General features: G+C 48.0%; 1 protein-coding gene across 1 annotated transcript; it reads left to right on the top strand.

The window, feature by feature from the left end:
- Positions 1-3,095: 3,095 nt before the first annotated feature.
- LOC128948479 (zinc finger protein 638-like) lies at positions 3,096-17,409 on the top strand (the record flags this gene model as incomplete). Its single annotated transcript, XM_054293215.1, has 9 exons — positions 3,096-3,236; positions 6,337-6,462; positions 8,655-8,704; positions 10,212-11,439; positions 11,868-11,933; positions 13,986-14,853; positions 15,056-15,148; positions 16,680-16,798; positions 17,136-17,409. Coding segments are annotated over 9 exons (2,745 nt in total), but the record flags the coding sequence as incomplete, so codon positions are not given.
- Between the last annotated feature and the right edge of the window lie 507 nt (positions 17,410-17,916).

Genomic DNA, 17,916 nt, shown 5'->3' with positions numbered 1-17,916 from the left:
AGGAGTTGGGGGAAGTTGGGGATTTTGGGAATTTGGGGATTGTGGAGATTTTGGGAATTGCAGAGATCGTGGGATTGAGGGAATTCTAGGAATGGAGGGAGTTGGGCGATTGGGAGAAATTGAGGGAAATTGGGGATTTTGGGAATTGTGGGAAGTGTGGGATTGAGGGAAGTTGGGGATTTTGGAATTGTGGGAAGTGTGGGATTGAGGGAAGTTGGGGATTGGGGGGGTTTGGGGATCGTGGGGATTGTAAGGACTGGGGGAGTTGGGAATTTGCCGGATTGTGGGGATTTGGGAACTTTGGGGATTGTGGGATTGAGGAAAGTTGAGCATTTTGGGAGCTGGGGGAATTTTAGGAGTTGGGGGATGTGGGAATTGTGGGGGTTGGGGGAGCGCGAGGGTTTAGGAATTGCGGGAATTGGAGGAATTCGGGAATTGTGAGATTGAGGGAATTGGGAATTTGGGGAACCGCGAAGACTTGGGAATTGTGGGATTGAGAGAAATTGGGAATTTGGGGAATTGAGGGGAGTTGAGCACTTTGGGAATTGAGGGAGTTGTGGGGATTTTAGGAATGGGGGAACTTGGGGGGAATTTGGGGAATTTGGGGCATTGTGGGAGTTTTGAGAATTTGGGGATTGCAGGAACTGGCGGAGTTGGGAATTTGGGAGATTGTGGGGATTTTAGGAATTGTGGGAATTGTGGGAATTCGGGAATTTTAGGGATTGTGGGATTGAGGGGAGTCGAGCATTTTGGGGTTTGGGGGGATTGTGGGAACAGTGAGAATTGCAGGATCGAGGGAAGTTGGGGAATTGGGGGAAATTGGGGATTTTGGGGGATTGTGTGGGTTTGGGGATTGTGGGAAATTGGGGAATTGTGGGAATTTGGTGAGTTTGGGAATTGTGGGGATTTGGGGAATTTCAGTAGTTGGGGACATTGTGGGAAGTCGGGAATTTTGGTAATTTGGTGATCGTGGGGATTTTAGGGATTGTGGGATTGAGGGAAGTCGAGCAATTTGGGGATTTTGGGAATCTGGGAATTGTGGGGAATTGTGAGGAATTTGGGAGAGTTGGGAATTTGGGGGATTGTGAGGATTTGGGAATTCTGGGGATTGAGGGGAGTTGAGCACTTTGGGAATTTCAGGAGTTGGGGGGAATTTGGGATTTGTGAGAATTGAGAAATTTTGAGAATTTGGGGATTGCAGGAACTGGGGGAGTTGGGAATTTGGGATATTGTGGGGATCTTAGGAATTTTGGGATTATGAGGATTGGGGAATTTGGGGATTGTGGGAGCAGTGAGAATTGCAGGATCGAGGGAAGTTGGGGATTGGGGGAAATTGGGGATTTTGGGGGATTGTGGGAAGTTGAGGAATTTGGGAATTGTGGGAGCGTGAACATCGGGGGAGTTTTAGGAGTTGGGAAATTTGGGAGCTGGGGGATTGGGAGGAATTTTAGGGATTGTGATCGTGAGAATTTGGGAATTTTAGGGATTGTGGGATTGAGGGAAATTGAGCAATTGAGGATTTTGGGAATCTGGAGATTGTGGGATTGAGGGAAGTCGGGAATTGTGAGAATTTTAGGAATTGGGGGTGTTGGGGGGATTGGGAGAAATTAGGAATTGTGAGATTGGGAGCAGTTGGGGGATTATGGGGAATTGTGGGAATGTGAAGAATTGGAAGAAATTAGGAATTGGAGAGATTTGGGGATTGTGGGAAAAACTGGGGAACAAATTCCCAGTTTTCCGCTTCAAGCAAAATGTTAGGATTTCAATGGAGTTCTTAGCACTTCCTGGGGTTTACAACAAGAGGTTTTCCCCCACTGGGAAGGTTTTTTTTTATAATTTTGACACGATGAACACTTTAATGATGATTAATTCATCAATTATTAATTATTGATCAGTTATCAATTATAATTAACTAAGCTCCAATCTTTTTTTTCCTCCCTAAAGGAAGCTATTTTCATTTCTCTCATCAAGGAGTCTGATCCAAGGTGGTTTCCCCTCATTATCCCAAATTTCTCTCCTCATTATCCCAAATTTTCTCCCTCATTATCCCAAATTTTCCTCCTCATTGTCCCAAATTTTCCTCCTCATTGTCCCAAATTTTTCTCCTCATTATCCCAAATTTTTTTCCCTTCCCCCCCCTTTTTGCTCTTTCTTTTTTCTCTTCCTTTTTCCCCCCTAATTTCCCCTCCCCCCCCCCTTTTTTCCCTCTTTTTTCCCCCTTTTTTCCCCTTTTTTCCCTCTTCTTTCCCTCTTTTTCCCCTTCCTTTTCATTTCTCCCTTTTCCTCCCTTTATTCCCTTTTTTCCCAGTTTTCTCTCATCTCCTCCCCACCCTTTCCTCTTCCTTTTTTTCCATTTTTTCACTTCTCCCCCTTTCCCTGTTCTTTCCCCTTTCCTTCTTCCCTTTTTGCCCCTTTATTCCTATTTTTTCCTTTTTCTCCCTTTTTTCACTTCCCCTCCCCTTTTTTCTCTTTCTTTCCCATTTTCCCCTTTTTTCTTGCTTTTTATTCCCTTTTTCCCCTTTTTTCTCCCTTTTTCCCTTCTCCCCCCTTTTTCCCCTTTCCCCCCTTTTTCCTTTTCCCTTTTTTCCCTTTCTCCCTTCCCCCCCTTTTTCCCCTTCCCCTTTTTTTCCCCCTCATTTTTCCCCTTTCTTTCCCATTTTCCCCTTTATTTTTGCTTTTTAATCCCTTTTTTCTCCCTTTTCCCCTTTTCCCCCCTTTTTCCTTTTCCCTTTTATCCCTTTTTCCCTTCCCCCCCCCTTTTTCTCTTTTCCCTTTTTCCCCCTTTTCCTCCCCTCATTTTTTCCCCTTTCTTTCCCATTTTCCCCTTTATTTTTGCTTTTTAATCCCTTTTTTCTCCCTTTTCCCCTTTTCCCCCCTTTTTCCTTTTCCCTTTTTTCCCTTTTTCCCTTCCCCTCCCTTTTTCTCCTTCCCCCCCCCTTTTTCTCTTTTCCCTTTTTCCCCTTTTTTCCCCCTTTTTTCCCCCCTCATTTTTCCCCTTTCTTTCCCATTTTCCCCTTTATTTTTGCTTTTTTTTCCCTTTTTTCTCCCTTTTTTCCCCGTTTTTCCCCCCGTTCCCACGGCCGCTCTCCCTGCAGGCGGACGCGTCCTCGCTGCGCTCGCACCTGGTGCACCTGGGGAACCTCCCGGCCCAGGGCTACCGCGAGCTGGAGCTGGTGTGCGCCGGGCTGCGCTTCGGCAAGGTGGAGCACTACGCCGTGCTCAGCAACCGGCACCGGGTACAGCGGGGGAAATAATGGGGGAAAATTGGGGAAAAAATGGGGGAAAATGGGGTTTTTTGGGGAATTTTGGGGGGTTTTTGGATGAGGGATTTGGGAGCTGGCGCTGGTGTGTGTGAGGCTGTGCTTGGCAAGGTGGAGCACTGTGCCGTGCTCAGCAACCAGCACTGGGTAAAATGGGGGGAAATGGGGAAAAAATGTGGAAAATTGGGGGAAAATGGGGCTTTTTGGGGGATTTTGGGGAATTTTGGCAGAGGGGTTCCAGGAAGCGGAGCTGGTTTGTGCCGGCTTGTGCTTGGCAAGGTGGAGCACTGTGCTGTGCTCAGCAACCGGCACCGGGTACAGCAGTGGAAAATGGGGAAAATGGGAGAAAATTGGGGAAAAAATGGGGGAAAATGGGGGAAAAAATGGGGGAAAATGGGGTTTTTTGGGGATTTTTGGATGAGGGATTTGGGAGCTGGCGCTGGTGTGTGTGAGGCTGCGCTTCAGCAAGGTGGAGCGCTGTGCCGTGCTCAGCAACCGGCACCGGGTACAACGGGGGAAAGTGGGGAAAATATGGGGAAAATGGGGAAAAAATGGGGGAAAATGGGGGAAAAAATGGGGGGGAAAATGGGGATTTTTGGGGATTTTTGGATGAGGGATTTGGGAGCTGGCGCTGGTGTGTGCGAGGCTGTGCTTGGCAAGGTGGAGCACTGTGCCGTGCTCAGCAACCGGCACCGGGTACAACGGGGGGAAATGGGGAAAAAATGTGGAAAATTGGGGGAAAATGGGGGAAAAAATGGGGGAAAATGGGGTTTTTTGGGGGATTTTGGGGAATTTTGGCAGAGGGGTTCCAGGAAGCGGAGCTGGTTTGTGCCGGCTTGTGCTTGGCAAGGTGGAGCACTGCGCCGTGCTCAGCAACCGGCACCGGGTACAAAGGGGAAAATGGGGGGGAAATGGGAGAAAATTGGGGAAAAAAATGGGGGAAAATGGGGGAAAAAATGGGGGGGAAAATGGGATTTTTGGGGATTTTTGGATGAGGGATTTGGGAGCTGGCGCTGGTGTGTGTGAGGCTGTGCTTGGCAAGGTGGAGCGCTGTGCCGTGCTCAGCAACCGGCACCGGGTAAAACGGGGGAAAAATGGGGAAAAATGGGGGAAAAAATGGGGGAAAATGGGGTTTTTTGGGGGATTTTGGGGAATTTGGCAGAGGGGTTCCAGGAAGCGGAGCTGGTTTGTGCCGGCTTGTGCTTGGCAAGGTGGAGCACTGCACCATGCTCAGCAACCGGCACCGGGTACAGCAGGGGAAAATGGGGGGGAAATGGGAGAAAATTGGGGAAAAAATGGGGGAAAAAATGGGGGGAAAATGGGGATTTTTGGGGATTTTTGGATGAGGGATTTGGGAGCTGGCGCTGGTGTGTGTGAGGCTGTGCTTGGCAAGGTGGAGCACTGTGCCGTGCTCAGCAACTGGCACCGGGTACAACGGGGGAAATGGGGAAAAAATGTGGAAAATTGGGGGAAAATGGGGGAAAAAATGGGGAAAATGGGGTTTTTTGGGGGATTTTGGGGAATTTTGGCAGAGGGGTTCCAGGAAGCGGAGCTGGTTTGTGCCGGCTTGTGCTTGGCAAGGTGGAGCGCTGTGCTGTGCTCAGCAACCGGCACCGGGTACAAAGGGAAAAATGGGGGGGAAATGGGAGAAAATGGGGGAAAAAGGGGGGAAAATGGGGAAAAGTGGGGGAAATGGGTTTTTTAGGAGATTTTGGGGGATTTTGGCAGAGGGATTTGGAGCTGGCGCTGGTGTGTGCCAGGTTTTGCTTGGCAAGGTGGAGCGCTGTGCCGTGCTCAGCAACCGGCACCGGGTACAGCAGGGGAAAATTGGGGTTTGCGGGGAAAAAATGGGGGAAAATGGGGTTTTTTGGGGAATTTTGGGGGATTTTTTATTTTTTTTTTTTAATTTATTGGGATTTTTTGGAAAATTTTTGGGGAATTTTGGAGGATTTTTTTTTTCTCCTTATTCCCATTTTTTCCTTTCCCCCCTTTCTTTCCCCATTCTTTCAGTTTTTCCCCTTTTTGCCCCTTTTTCCCCTTTTCCCCATTTCCTTCTTTTTCCCTTCTTTCTTTCCCTTTTCCCCTCCTTTTCTGCCCTTTCCTCCCTTTGCCATTTTTCTTTGGAATTTTTTGGAGGTTTTTGGTGGATTTTATTTGAGAATATATTTGGGAATTTCGGGGGATTATTTTAGAATTATTTTTTATTTTGGGGGATTTTTGTGGAAATGTGGGGGATTTTTTTTTTTAATTTTTGTGGATTTTTTGGGATTTCTTGTGATTTTTGTTTTTTTTTAATTTTTTGGGGAGTTATTGGTGGATTTGGGGGATTTTTTAATTTTTGGGGATTTTTTGGTGGATTTTTGCGGGAATTTTTGGGGGAATTTTGGGGACTTGGGGATGGGGGTCTGGGTATTTTTGGGAATTGAAAAGAATGGGAATGGCAGAATTGCTGGGGTTTTTGTGGGATTGTTTAGGTTTTAGATCCCAAAAAAACAAGGAAATGATCTTTAAGTAAGAAAAAAAGACTGAGGAAAATGTTTTTAAATCCCAAGAAAAACAAGGAAAATATCCTTTGAATCACAGAAAAACCAAGAAAATGTTTTTAAAGTCCCAAAAACAAAAAGAAAAGACCCATGGAAATATTCTTTAAAATCCAAGGCAAATGTCCTTTAAATCCCAAAAAAACAAGGGAAACGCCCTTTAAATCCCAAAATCTGTTGAAAATGTTTTTTAAATCCTAAAAATGCAAGGAAGTATCTTTTAAATCCCAAGAAAAACCAGGAAAATCCCAAAAATCCAAAGAAATACTTTTTAAATCCTAAAAAACCCAAGGAGAATACCCCAAAAACCTGGAGAATATTTTGAAAGTGAAAATCCCAAATCCAGGAAAAATATCTTTTAAATCCCAAAAAACCCAAGTTAGTTTCACCTTTAGGACCCAAATTGAACCATTTTGAAGTGACTTTTAACCCTTTTTACGCCTGGAAAATGGCAGGGAAAAAGGAAGACATTCCAGCAGGTTTAAGAATTCCCTTTTTATCCATAAATTAAGGAATTTAATATTTTTTTCCTTCAGGCCATCCTGCACCTGGACAGCCCCAAATCCGCGCGCTCCATGCACAGTTTCCTGCAGCAATATCCATATTCCATAGGAGAACACACACTCACCTGCTCCTTGTCCTCCCACGGAGACATTCCTGAGGTAAAAATTCCATATTTTCCACCATTTGGGGTTTTTTTTGGGGTGGGAGAACCTTCCTGCAAAGAACTGTGGGATGGGATTTCCTTCAGGGTTGGGATTTTACCCTCAGGGCCAAGATCTTCCCTCATGGTTGGAATTTTTCCTCAGGGTTTGGAATTTTTTTCCCTCGAGGTTGGGATTTCCTTCCCGCCCCAGGGCTGGGATTTTCCCCCTCAGGATTGGGATTTCCCTCAGGATTGGGATTTCCCCTCAGGATTGGGATTTTCCCCCTCAGGGCTCGGATTTTCCCCCTCAGGATTTGGATTTTTCCCTCAGGGTTGGGATTTTTCCCTCAGGATTGGGATTTTTCCCCTCAGGATTGAGATTTTTCCTCAGGGTTGGGATTTTTCCCTCAAGAATGAGATTTCCCTCACAGTCAGAATTTTTTTCCTTCAGGGTTGGAATTTTTCCTCAGGGTTTGGAATTTTTTTCCCTCGAGGTTGGGATTTCCTTCCCCGCCCCAGGGCTGGGATTTTCCCCCTCAGGGCTCGGATTTTCCCCCTCAGGATTGGGATTTCCCCTCAGGATTGGGATTTTCCCCCTCAGGGCTCGGATTTTCCCCCTCAGGATTTGGATTTTTCCCTCGGGTTGGGATTTTTCCCTCAGGGTTGGGATTTTTCCCTCAAGAATGAGATTTCCCTCACAGTCAGATTTTTTTTCCCTCAGAGTCGGGATTTTCCCCTCAGGATTGGGTTTTTCCCTCATGATTGGGATTTTTCTGTCAGGGTTGGAATTTTTCCCTCAGGGTCAAGATTTTCCCTCAGGGTTGGGATATTTTCCCATCAAGGCTTGGGATATTCCCCTCAGAGTTTGAGATTTCCCTCAGGGATTGGGATTTTTCCCTTCAAGGATGGTATTTTTCTCTCAGGATTGGGATTTCCCTCTCAGAGTTGGGATTTTTACTCAGAGGTTGGGATATTTTCCCTCAAGGATAGGATTTTCCTCAGGATCATGGTTTTTCCCTCAGGGTTGGGATATTTTCTCTCAAGGATGGGATTTCCCTCAGGATTGGGATTTTTCCCTCAGGGTTTAGGTTTTTTTCCTTCAAGGATGTATTTTTCCCTCAGGATCATGAGTTTCCTGTCAGGATCGTGGTTTTCCCTCTGGGTTGGAATTTTTCCCTCATGATTGGGATTTCCCCCTCAGGATTGGATTTTTCCCTCATGATTGGGATTTCCCCCTCAGGGTTAGAATTTTCCCTTAGGGTTTGGGACTTTTCCCTCAGGATTTGGGATTGTTTTTCCCTCAAGGATGGGATTTCCCTCTGGGTCAGGGTTTTCTCTCAGGATTGGGTTTTTCTCCCTCAGAGCCTGATTTTTGCCTCAGGGTTGGGGTTTTTCCCTCACAGTTTGGGATTTTTTTTCCCACAAGGATGGGATTTCCTTCAGGATTGGGATTTTCTCCTCAGGCTTGGGATTTTCTCCTCAGGGTCAAGATTTTCCCCTTCAAGGATAGTATTTTTTCCTCAGAACTGGGATTTCCCTCTCAGGTTTGAGTTTTTCCCTCATGATTAGGATTTTCCCTGAGGGTTGGGATTTTTCACCCCCAGGGTCAGGACTTTCCCCTTAGGGTTGGGATTTTTCCCTCAGGGATGGAATTTTTCCCTCAGAGTTTGAGATTTTTTCCCTCAGGGTTGGAATTTCCCCCTCAGGTTGGGATTTTCCCCCTCAGGTTTGGGATTTTTCTCTCAGAGTTGGAGTTCTTCCCTCAGAATTGGGATTTTCCCCTCAGGGTTTGGGACTTTCCCCTCAAGGTTGGGATTTTCTTCAGGGATGGAATTTTTCCCTCAGAGTTTGAGATTTTTTTCCAAAAGGGTAGGATTTCCCTCAGTATCGTGATTTTTTCCCTCAAGGTTGGGATATTTTCCCTTAAGGATGGGATTTCCCTCAGGATTTGGGATTTTTTCCTACAAGGATGGTATTTTTCCCTCAGGATTGGAATTTCCCCCTCAGGTTGGGATTTTTCCCTTCAGGGTTGGGATTTTGCCCCTCAGGTTTGGGATTTTTCTCTCAGAGTTGGAGTTCTTCCCTCAGAATTGGGATTTTCCCCTCACAGTTTGGGATTTTCTTCGAGGATGGAATTTCCCTCAGGGTTGGGATTTTTCCTCCAGGGTTGGGATTTCACCCTCAGGAATTGGGATTTTTGTTTTCCAGGCTGAAACCGGGAAAAAGGAAGTGAAGAGAGAGGATGGGAGCAAAGGAAGGTACAGCCTGCGAGGATTTTTGGGAATTTTATCCATTTCTTTTCCCTCTTGGAATGTTCATCCACGATTAGGGATTGCTGAGCCTCCCTCCAGCTGTGTCCTGCTGCTCCTACTTCCCACTCCATGTCCTCCAGAGCCAAAATATTTGGGATTCATTAAAAAAATCATGGAAAAATGGCGTGAAATCCCAATTTCTGTGGAGTTTTTCCTTGTTTTTTTTCCCCTGCTCAAGTCCTGGCTCCTCTTGTTGCTTTTATTCCATCCTGCAGCTCTTCCCTCTATCCCTGCCTCTGGAATGCCTTTTTCTGACTGCTGAATTCCCAGAAATTTTTAGGAAATTTTGTTAATTATGGCTTCGATCCCTTTTTTTCTGTGATTCCAACTCGGATTTCTGGATGAGTTTTGTTGTTAAAACCCCCAAATTGTGTAAGGATCATCCTGAAATTTAAGGAATTCTGTTACGGAAAAGCTCTGTATTCCCAGATCCCATTTCTTTCCTTGTCATTCCATGAAACTGCTGAATTTTGGGAGCATTAATTCCCAAATTAATGGGAATCTCCTCCTCACAGCCACTTCTTGTTTCCAGACAAGTGGAATTAAAAATTAAAATTAAAATGTGACTTTTCCATGAATCCCATCTCCTGAAAAGTTGGAAAGTCGATGTTTTTCCCTGCTGCACACATTTTCCACACAATTAACTTATTCCATTTGTTAGGCAGCAGAAAACAGCTGAATTATTATTTAAATTATTAATTATTTTTCTGAAACTTTAATTAATTAAACTTCACTCCTGGGCTCTACTTTTCCCAGGTCACATTTTCCATTAATCCGGGGGGGGTTTTCCATTTCCATCCCAGGAGTTTTCCGTGCATCCCAGTGGAAAACAAACTGAGCACAGCCATAAGTGTTGAATTGATGGGAAATCCCTTTGGAGGATGATCCCAAATCCCGCTCTCCTGGACAATCCTGATTTTTCCAGGTTTTGGAGCAGAAATTCCCTGCTGGAATTCTGCTGGAATGTGTGCTCCAGGCACAGCCATCCCTAATTCCAGCACTTCCCAAGCTCATCCTGTGGGATTCTGTCCCTCAGGGAAGTCTGAAATTCCCTGGAAAGCTCCATCCTGTGGCACCTTGGGCTGTGTTATCCCAGAGAGTTTTCCATGGAAATCAGGGATTTTAAACCCAAACCAAAACCTGATCCCAAATCCAAACCTGCTCTCTCAGGATTGGGAGCTGCAGACAGAGCAAAGCTCCTCTAATTCCCTTATCCAGGAGCATCCTTTTGGTGGGATACTCCCAATTTTCCCTCTGTGGGACAGAAATTTTCCAAGGCCTGAGGTCTCCAAAACGTGAATTACTCACCTCAAGTGTCGCCTTTTCCCGCAGAATTCCCAATCCCATTTCCTCATGCTCCGGGAAAACTCCCACCGGTGGCATCCGGAGCTTTCTGAGACTTCTGGAATTCTCTCCCCACGGTTTGATTTTTGTTTCTTTTAAATGCTTTTAGCTCTGGCTTGAAAAAAATCCCAGAGGGGTCAGGAACGGTGCAAAAACCAGCCGGGAATCCATCGGGAGAGGCCAAGAAAGGCCAAGTTCCCACCCCAAATGTCCCGGAGGAGATTCCAGCGGGACAGCTGGAGATTCCCGAGTCGCAGACCGGAGGAGCAGCGAGGGAATCGCCCACAGGGATGGACGTGGAGGGGTTGGATCCTGGAATTCCTGCGGATCCGGCTGGCAGCAAATCGCCCGGAGCGGGGCCGGAGGAGAAACCGGCGCCGCTTTCCGGAGCGGGGACGGACAAATCTCGGGATGGGCCGGAGCTGGAAATCCTCCAAAAGGAGGGTGGGGAACCCTCTGCTCCCGCCGGGGAACCTCTGGAATCGTCCGGCAAGGCCACCCCAGCAGGCGGAGGAGCGCCAGGAGCCGTCCCTGGAGCGTCCCCGAGCTCGGAGGAGGCGCCCGCGGTGGCACCCGGTGTCACCCAGCCCAGCGCGGAGCCGGCTGCTCCGGAGAAAACTCCCGTTCCCGAGGCTGGGAAAAGCAGCCAGGAAACGTCCACGGAGAGGAAAGCTGTCCCAAAAACTCTGGATGCTCCAGGGAAAAAAATGGATGTGGCTGGAGCAGAGAGAGAGGCGGCAGCGGAGGAATCCGTGCCCAAAATTGGGGAAAATCCAGGGAAGGCTGGGGGCAAGGCTGGGACAGAACTGGACAAAACACCGGGAAAAACATCCTCCAAGGGTGGGGAGAACTCTGGGAATGCTGTTGGTGAGACGCACGGGGGGAGTTCGGTTAAAATCCCACAAAATAAAGGGATGGGAGCTGCAAAATCCGAAGAAAACCACGCGGCCGCTCCGGCAAATCCCGCCGCGTCGCTGAAGGAATCTTGCATTGGGAAAACCCTTCTGAAGGCTGTGGTGTCTGTCCCGGACATCCTGAAACAGAAAATTCCCGTCAGGGTCACCGAGCCTTCCCCGGGAAGAGCTGGGGAGCAGAAAATCCCCCCCAAAGCAGGACTGGAGAAGAAAATCCCACCCAAAACCGCGGCTCAGCCGGGAGCCGGGAACAGCCCGTGGAAAGGGAACGGAAATTCCGGAGTGGAAGCGCAGGGAGACGGCGGGAAGAGCTCATCCCAGCAGGAAAAGGATTCCCAGCTGGAATCTCCGACCAGTTCAAAGCAGAGCCAGCAGGGAGAGAGCGGAACATCTGGCACGAAGGAAAATCCCGGCGGGAATCAGGTGAGGAGGGCAGGAGTGCCCAGGTGTTCCCTGAGCTTCTCCCGCTCTGGGTTTCTGGGATCGCCCCTTTTCCATAAATCCTGGGGCACCCAGAGGAGCTGCTGGGTAACCTGCTCCGTTTAGCTGCACCAGGAGGGTGGAACTGCTTGGAAAATCCTTTGGAATTGTTTTGGAAGCGAATCCAAACTGAATTCCTTGGAGCAGCTCCAAGTGGGAATAAGCCCCGTGTTCCTCTGGGGAGCTGGAATTTGCTTTTCCGAGCCCTGCGCAGATGGCAAAGAGGCTCCTGAGCCAGGTGTCACCCGTTGGTGGCAAATCCCCGGAGCCGTGGGGACATCCCAGAGCAGCTCCTTGATCCAAACAAAGCTGTGCTGGGTGAGGATTGGGATTTCCTGGGATTTCATGGAATTTTTTGTCCCATTTTGCAGGCTCCTGGTGGGGGCGGTGCCGCAGCTTTGAAAAGCGGCGCCGGCAGCGCCGGAAAACAGAAGGAGGTAAGGATGGAAAACCGTGGGGTTAAAAGGGTGGAGTGCATGGAAATGGGGATTTTTGATGTTCCAGGGGGTGGGATTGGATGGGATTTAGGATCTTCTCCAACCCAAACCGTTCCAGGATTCCATGATGTTCCTGCTCTCGGGAATCTTTTCCCCTCTTCCCAAAATGGGATCGCCAAATTCCTGCCCTTTTTCCTTCTGGTGTCCATGGATCCCGTGGGATGCTGGAATCCCTTTGCATCCATTCCCTGTGGATCTCTCCAGTCCCTATTTCCAGGCTCACAGAGCCGGGACCGCCAGGAAACCCCAGCTGGGATCAGATCCCATAAATCCATCCCCAAATCCCAGTTTCGCAGTTTGTGTTAAATATCCATCAAAATGTGAGGGTAGGACGGAATAATTTGGCAAAAAAAGTAACAAAAATTCAGAATTCTCAAGGGAGGAAATCAGAGGCATCATTTGGGGTGGGGCACCCGTTCCTTTGGACCCAGAACTTTGAATTGGCAGGAATTTTATCCATTGACTTTTATCTGTTAAACTTTATCCACTGAATTTTATCTACTAAGTTTTGTCCCTTCAATTTTATCCACTGGCCTTTCTCCACTGAATTTCATCCGCTGAATTTCATCCATTGAATTTTATCTGTTAAATTTTATCCCTTCAGTTTTATCCTTTGGCCTTTCTCCACTGAATTTCATCCATTGAATTTTTTCCATTGAATTTCATCCGCTGAATTTCATCCATTGAATTTTATCTGTTAAACTTTATCCACTGAATTTTATCCCTTCAATTTTATCCTTTGGCCTTTCTCCACTGAATTTCATCCGTTGATTTTTTTCCACTGAATTTTATCCATTGAATTTTGTCCCTTGAACTTTATCCACTGAATTTTATCCCTTCAATTTTATCCTTTTACCTTTCTCCACTGAATTTCATCCGTTGATTTTTTCCACTGATTTTTATCCACTGAATTTTATCCATTGGATTTTATCTGTTAAACTTTATCCACTGAATTTTATCCCTTCAGTTTTATCCTTTGGCCTTTCTCCACTGAATTTCATCCGTTGATTTTTTTTCCACTGAATTTCATCCACTGAATTTCATCCATTGAATTTTATCCTTTTGCCTTTCTCCACTGAAATTCATCCGCTGAATTTTACCTGTTGAATTTCGTCCCTTTAACTTTATCTGCTGGATTTTATCCAACTAATTTTGTCCCTTCAATTTTATCCACTGAATTTTATCAGTTGAATTTTATCCTCTGAATTTTGTCTATTGACCTTTATCCCACTGGATTTTACCCGTTGATTTTTATCTGCTGAATTTCATCCATTGAATGTTACCCATGGAATTTTATCCCCTATTGACCTGCAGCGATTTTTCCAGAGGACTTTGGCTTCCTGAACTAAACCTGAGTTAATTTAAATTAATTACTCAGAAATTCAACATTTCTGAGTAATTAATTTAAATTAACTCAGGTTTAAGCTGCAATTTAAGCCCTGACTACATTTTTTTATTTTTGTTTTTTCACTCAAATTAAATTTGGCGTTATTTTTTGTATCCTGCTGGTGATGACAGTTATCTATTCCATTCCCAGGAGGAAGAGCTCTTCCCGTTTAACCTGGATGAGTTTGTCACGATGGATGGGGTTAACCCTGAGTTAATTTAAATTAATTACTCAGAAATATTGAATTTCTGAGTCATTAATTTAAATTAACTCAGAGTTAGGCTGCAATTTAAGCCCTGACCACTTTTTTTTTTGTTTTTTTTCTCTGAAATTAAATTTGGGGTTATTTTTTATATCGTGCTGGTGATGACAGTTAACTATTCCATTCCCAGGAGGAAGAGCTCTTCCCGTTTAACCTGGATGAGTTAATTTAAACTAATTAATCAGAAATATTGAATTTCTGAGTCATTAATTTAAATTAACTCAGGTTTAAGCTGCAATTTAAGCCCTGACCACTTTTTTTTTTGTTTTTTTTTCACTCAAATGAAATTTGGGGTTATTTTTTATATCCTGCTGGAGATGACAGTTATCTATTCCACTCCCAGGAGGAAGAGCTCTTCCCGTTTAACCTGGACGAGTTCGTCACGGTGGACGAGGTGCTGGAGGAAGCCGAGTCTCCGGTGACGCCGCGGCGGAACCCCCCGAGGGGGAAGAGAAAAGAAGCCCCCAAAGCCAACGCTCCGGAGCCGGCGCCCAAGAAGAGGAAAGGGAAGAGTTGCGGAGCCGAAGGTGAGCTGTCCTTTGTCACCTTGGATGAGATCGGGGAGGAGGAGGAGGAGGCCCCGGTGCCGCTGCCGGGCGTCGACCCCCAGGGCCTGGTGGTGGTGGATGAGGTGGTGGAAGAGGAGGAGCTGTCGGAAGCGGCGAAGGATCCGCGGGCGCTGCTGACGCTGGACGAGATCTCGGAGCAGGAGGAGCCGGGCTCCCACGGGAACGGGCCCCGGGGGGAATTTGAGGAGCGGGATCTGAAGGCCGAGCCCTTGGTGACCGTGGACGAGATCGGGGAGGTGGAGGAGCTGCCCCTCAACGAGCCCGCGGAGCTGAGCGCCGCCGAGGAGGGCAAAGCCAACCCCGGGGATGGCGCGGCCTCCCAGGTGCCCGACGACCCCAACGCCTTGGTGACCGTGGATGAGATCCAGGAGGACAACGAGGACAATCCTCTGGTGACTCTGGATGAGGTCAACGAGGACGAGGATGATTTCCTGGCCGACTTCAATCACCTCAAAGAGGAACTGAACTTTGTTACGGTCGACGAAGTCGGCGATGAAGAAGAAGAAAGCGCTTTCCCAGGGAAGAACCCGCCCGAGGATGAAGATGACGAAGATATTGTTGCTGTTGCAGGACCGGAAGAAATGGGAATTCTAGGAGATACAAATCCAGAGGATGAAATGGCTGAAATCTCCAAGCCAAAAGGTGAGGAACATCAAGGCCAGCTTGGACGAGGCTTGGAGCCACCTGGGCTGGTGGAAGGTGTCCCTGTCCATGTCTCTTAGGTGCCTCCCAACCCAAACCATGCCATGGTTCCATTCCATCATTCCGTGATTCTGTTCCATGCTTCCATTCCATCACTCCATGATTCCACGATTCCATCCCAACCATGCATTTCTGTCTCCAGCAGCTCAGCTGGGATCAGAAGATGCAGAACCAAAGCCTCAGCAGAAGAAAACGACTTTTCCAGGTGTCCCCAAGACGCAGAGCACTCCCAAAGGTAAATCCAAAGGAATCCCCTGAAATGCTCCGGGTTTTCCTGGCTGGAAGATTCTTTCCTGCCCGTTTGAAAACTGCTCCTGTGCCTCACCACCACAGAGAACCTCAGAGTCAGGGCCCAGAATCCATGGTTTTTCTTGGCTCCTCCAAATCCCTGTTTAACTAGTTGGTTAAACTCAGAATCCTCTCATGGAAAGTTTTTTTCCGGAAATTTCCAAATCCAGGTGGAATTATTGATTATTAGTGGGGTGCAGCGTGGTGTCTCCTGAGGGTTCCCATCCTGTGGCGAGTTTTATTCCCAACATTCGGTGTCTGGAAAGGAGGGAATTGCTGCCAGGGCTGTGAAATGAGGATGTGGGGATATACTGAATTCCATGGGGTCAGGAATTGCTCCAGCTTCCATGGGGTCAGGAATTGCTCCAGCTTCCTTGGGGTCAGTCCTTCAGGAGCTGCTCCAACATGAGTCACTTCCATGGAGTCTTTCCTTCAGGAGCTGCTCTGTTGTGGGTCACTTTTTCCATGGGATCAATCCTTCAGGAATTAATCAGGTCCCTGCTCCAACTTGTGTGGGGTCAGTCCTTCAGGAACTTCCTGAATTTCCACGGGGTCAGTCCTTCAGGAACTGCTCCAACTTCCATGGGGTCAGTCCTTCAGGAACTGCTCCCACTTCCATGGGGTCAGTTCTTCAGGAACTGCTCCACCATGGGTCACTTTTCCATGGAGTCTTTCCTTCAGGAGCTGCTCCAACGTGGATCATTCTTCCATGGGATCAATCAATCCTTCAGGAACAGGCTGCTCCAACATGGGTCACTTTTCCATGGGGTCAGCCCTTCAGGAATTGTTCCTATTTCTGTGGGCTCAGTTCTTCAGGAACTGGTCCAACTTCCATGGGGTCAGTCCCTCAGGAGCTGCTCCAACACAAGTCACTTTTCCATGGGGTCGGTCCTTCAGGAATTGTTCCAAGTTCCATGGGGTCGATTCTTCAGGAATTGTTCCAACTTCCATGGGGTCAATCCTTCAGGAACAGACTACTCCAACATGGGTCACTTTTCCATGGGATCGGTTCTTCAGGAACTGCTCCAACTTCCATGGGGTCACTTTTTCCGTGGGATCAATCCTTCAGGAATTAATCAGGTCCCTGCTCCAACTTGTGTGGGGTCAGTCCTTCAGGAACTTCCTGAATTTCCACGGGGTCAGTCCTTCAGGAACTGCTCCCACTTCCATGGGGTCAGTCCTTCAGGAGCTGCTCCAGTAGGGATCATTTTTCCATGGGGTCAGTCCTTCAAAATCTCCTCCAACTTCCATGGGATTGGTTGTTTTATTCCCAGAAAATGGAGTGTTTATTGGAAAAGGAGATGACCTGGGGATTGAAACGGGTCAGGGACCAGCTTGGGTGAAAAACCTGATTTTTTTGAATGTTTAAGAACTGTAATTTCCCCTTGAGGCATCACAGATTCCCCAGATTTGGCTGGAGGAAGGTGAGGTTGGAATATTTCTGGGAGCTGTGTGTGGTGACTGTGGTGTGTCCTCAGCTCTGGACATCCTGGTCCCCAAGGCCGGATTCTTCTGCCAGATCTGCTCCCTCTTCTACGCCGACGAGCCCTCCATGATCAACCACTGCAGGACCCCCCTGCACCGGCAGAACATGGAGGTACCACCAGAAAAACGGGAATATCCCCCCAAATCCTTGGATTCTGGGGTGCCAAGGATTCCCTGGGAGTTCACGTGTGACGGGGTTTGGGAATACAGCGGGAATGCGGAATATTTTTATTCCACGCCCAGACTGTGGGGAATCCTGACCCCTGAGATTTGGCCACGTTCCCCTCAGGAGCTTCCCATGTGGAATTTGGGGGGTTTTATGGGACAAATCCCACCTTGGCCGTGGGAGGAGCTGACTGAACGTGGCCCAGGTGTTCCTCACCCAGGTTTTAAGGGATAATCCTGGGATATCCCTGCAGCACCATCTCTCTCTTCTCCCTTCTCCGCAGAAGTTCATGGCCAAGCAGCAGGAAAGCGGCGGGGAGGAGCCGAGCTCCAGGTGATGGAGCTTCCCAGGAACCACACTTGGGGGCCAGGCAGTTCTGCGTGTTCGGATTTCCTTCGTCACTCGGGGTCGGGAAGGAGCATCCACGGTGTAAAAAATCGGAGCCGGGAACAGACCAAACCCAAAGCAGGAGAGGGTTGGTTGGAATTGTGTCTCCGATCATCCGACGTGGGAGAGACTGTTCCAGGTGTCTCCAGGAAATAAATGTTCTTACTGTATAGTCAGCCCAGGGCTCGCTGAGTTTGGGGTCATTCCTTGGGGTTTGGGGAGTCTGGATGGACATTGGAGATCCAGGGGATCGATGGAGAGAGTCAAGGGAAGGTTCTGGAGCTCCAGGAGCAGCTGAGGGAGCTGGGAAAGGGGCTCAGCCTGGAGAAAAGGGGGATCAGGGGGAACTTCTGGCTCTGCACAACTCCCTGGATTCCTGGAGCCAGGAGCTGGGATCTGCTCCCAGGGAACAGGGACAGGAGGAGAGGGAACGGCCTCAGGCTGGGCCAGGTTGGATAATTTTGGGAAGATTCCTTCTTGGAAAGGGCTGTCCAGCCCTGGCAGGGGTGGAGTGCCCATCCCCGGGGGATTCACCAGCCCTGTGCATGCGGCACTTGGGGACATGGCAGCGGTGGCCTGGGCAGAGCCGGACTCGGTGGTCGCAGAGGGATTTTCCCAACCCAAACAATTCCATGAGCCCCTGCCCCCAGCCCCCTCAGTTCCACGGTGACATTCCA

This window comes from Melozone crissalis, unplaced genomic scaffold, assembly GCF_028551555.1.
Source record: "Melozone crissalis strain CALT ecotype California unplaced genomic scaffold, PUWL_Pcris_2 ptg000132l_1, whole genome shotgun sequence".
Lineage (NCBI taxonomy): Eukaryota > Metazoa > Chordata > Aves > Passeriformes > Passerellidae > Melozone > Melozone crissalis.
The sequence above is the reverse complement of the archived record's forward strand: the minus strand, read 5'-3'. Positions and strand labels throughout refer to the sequence as shown.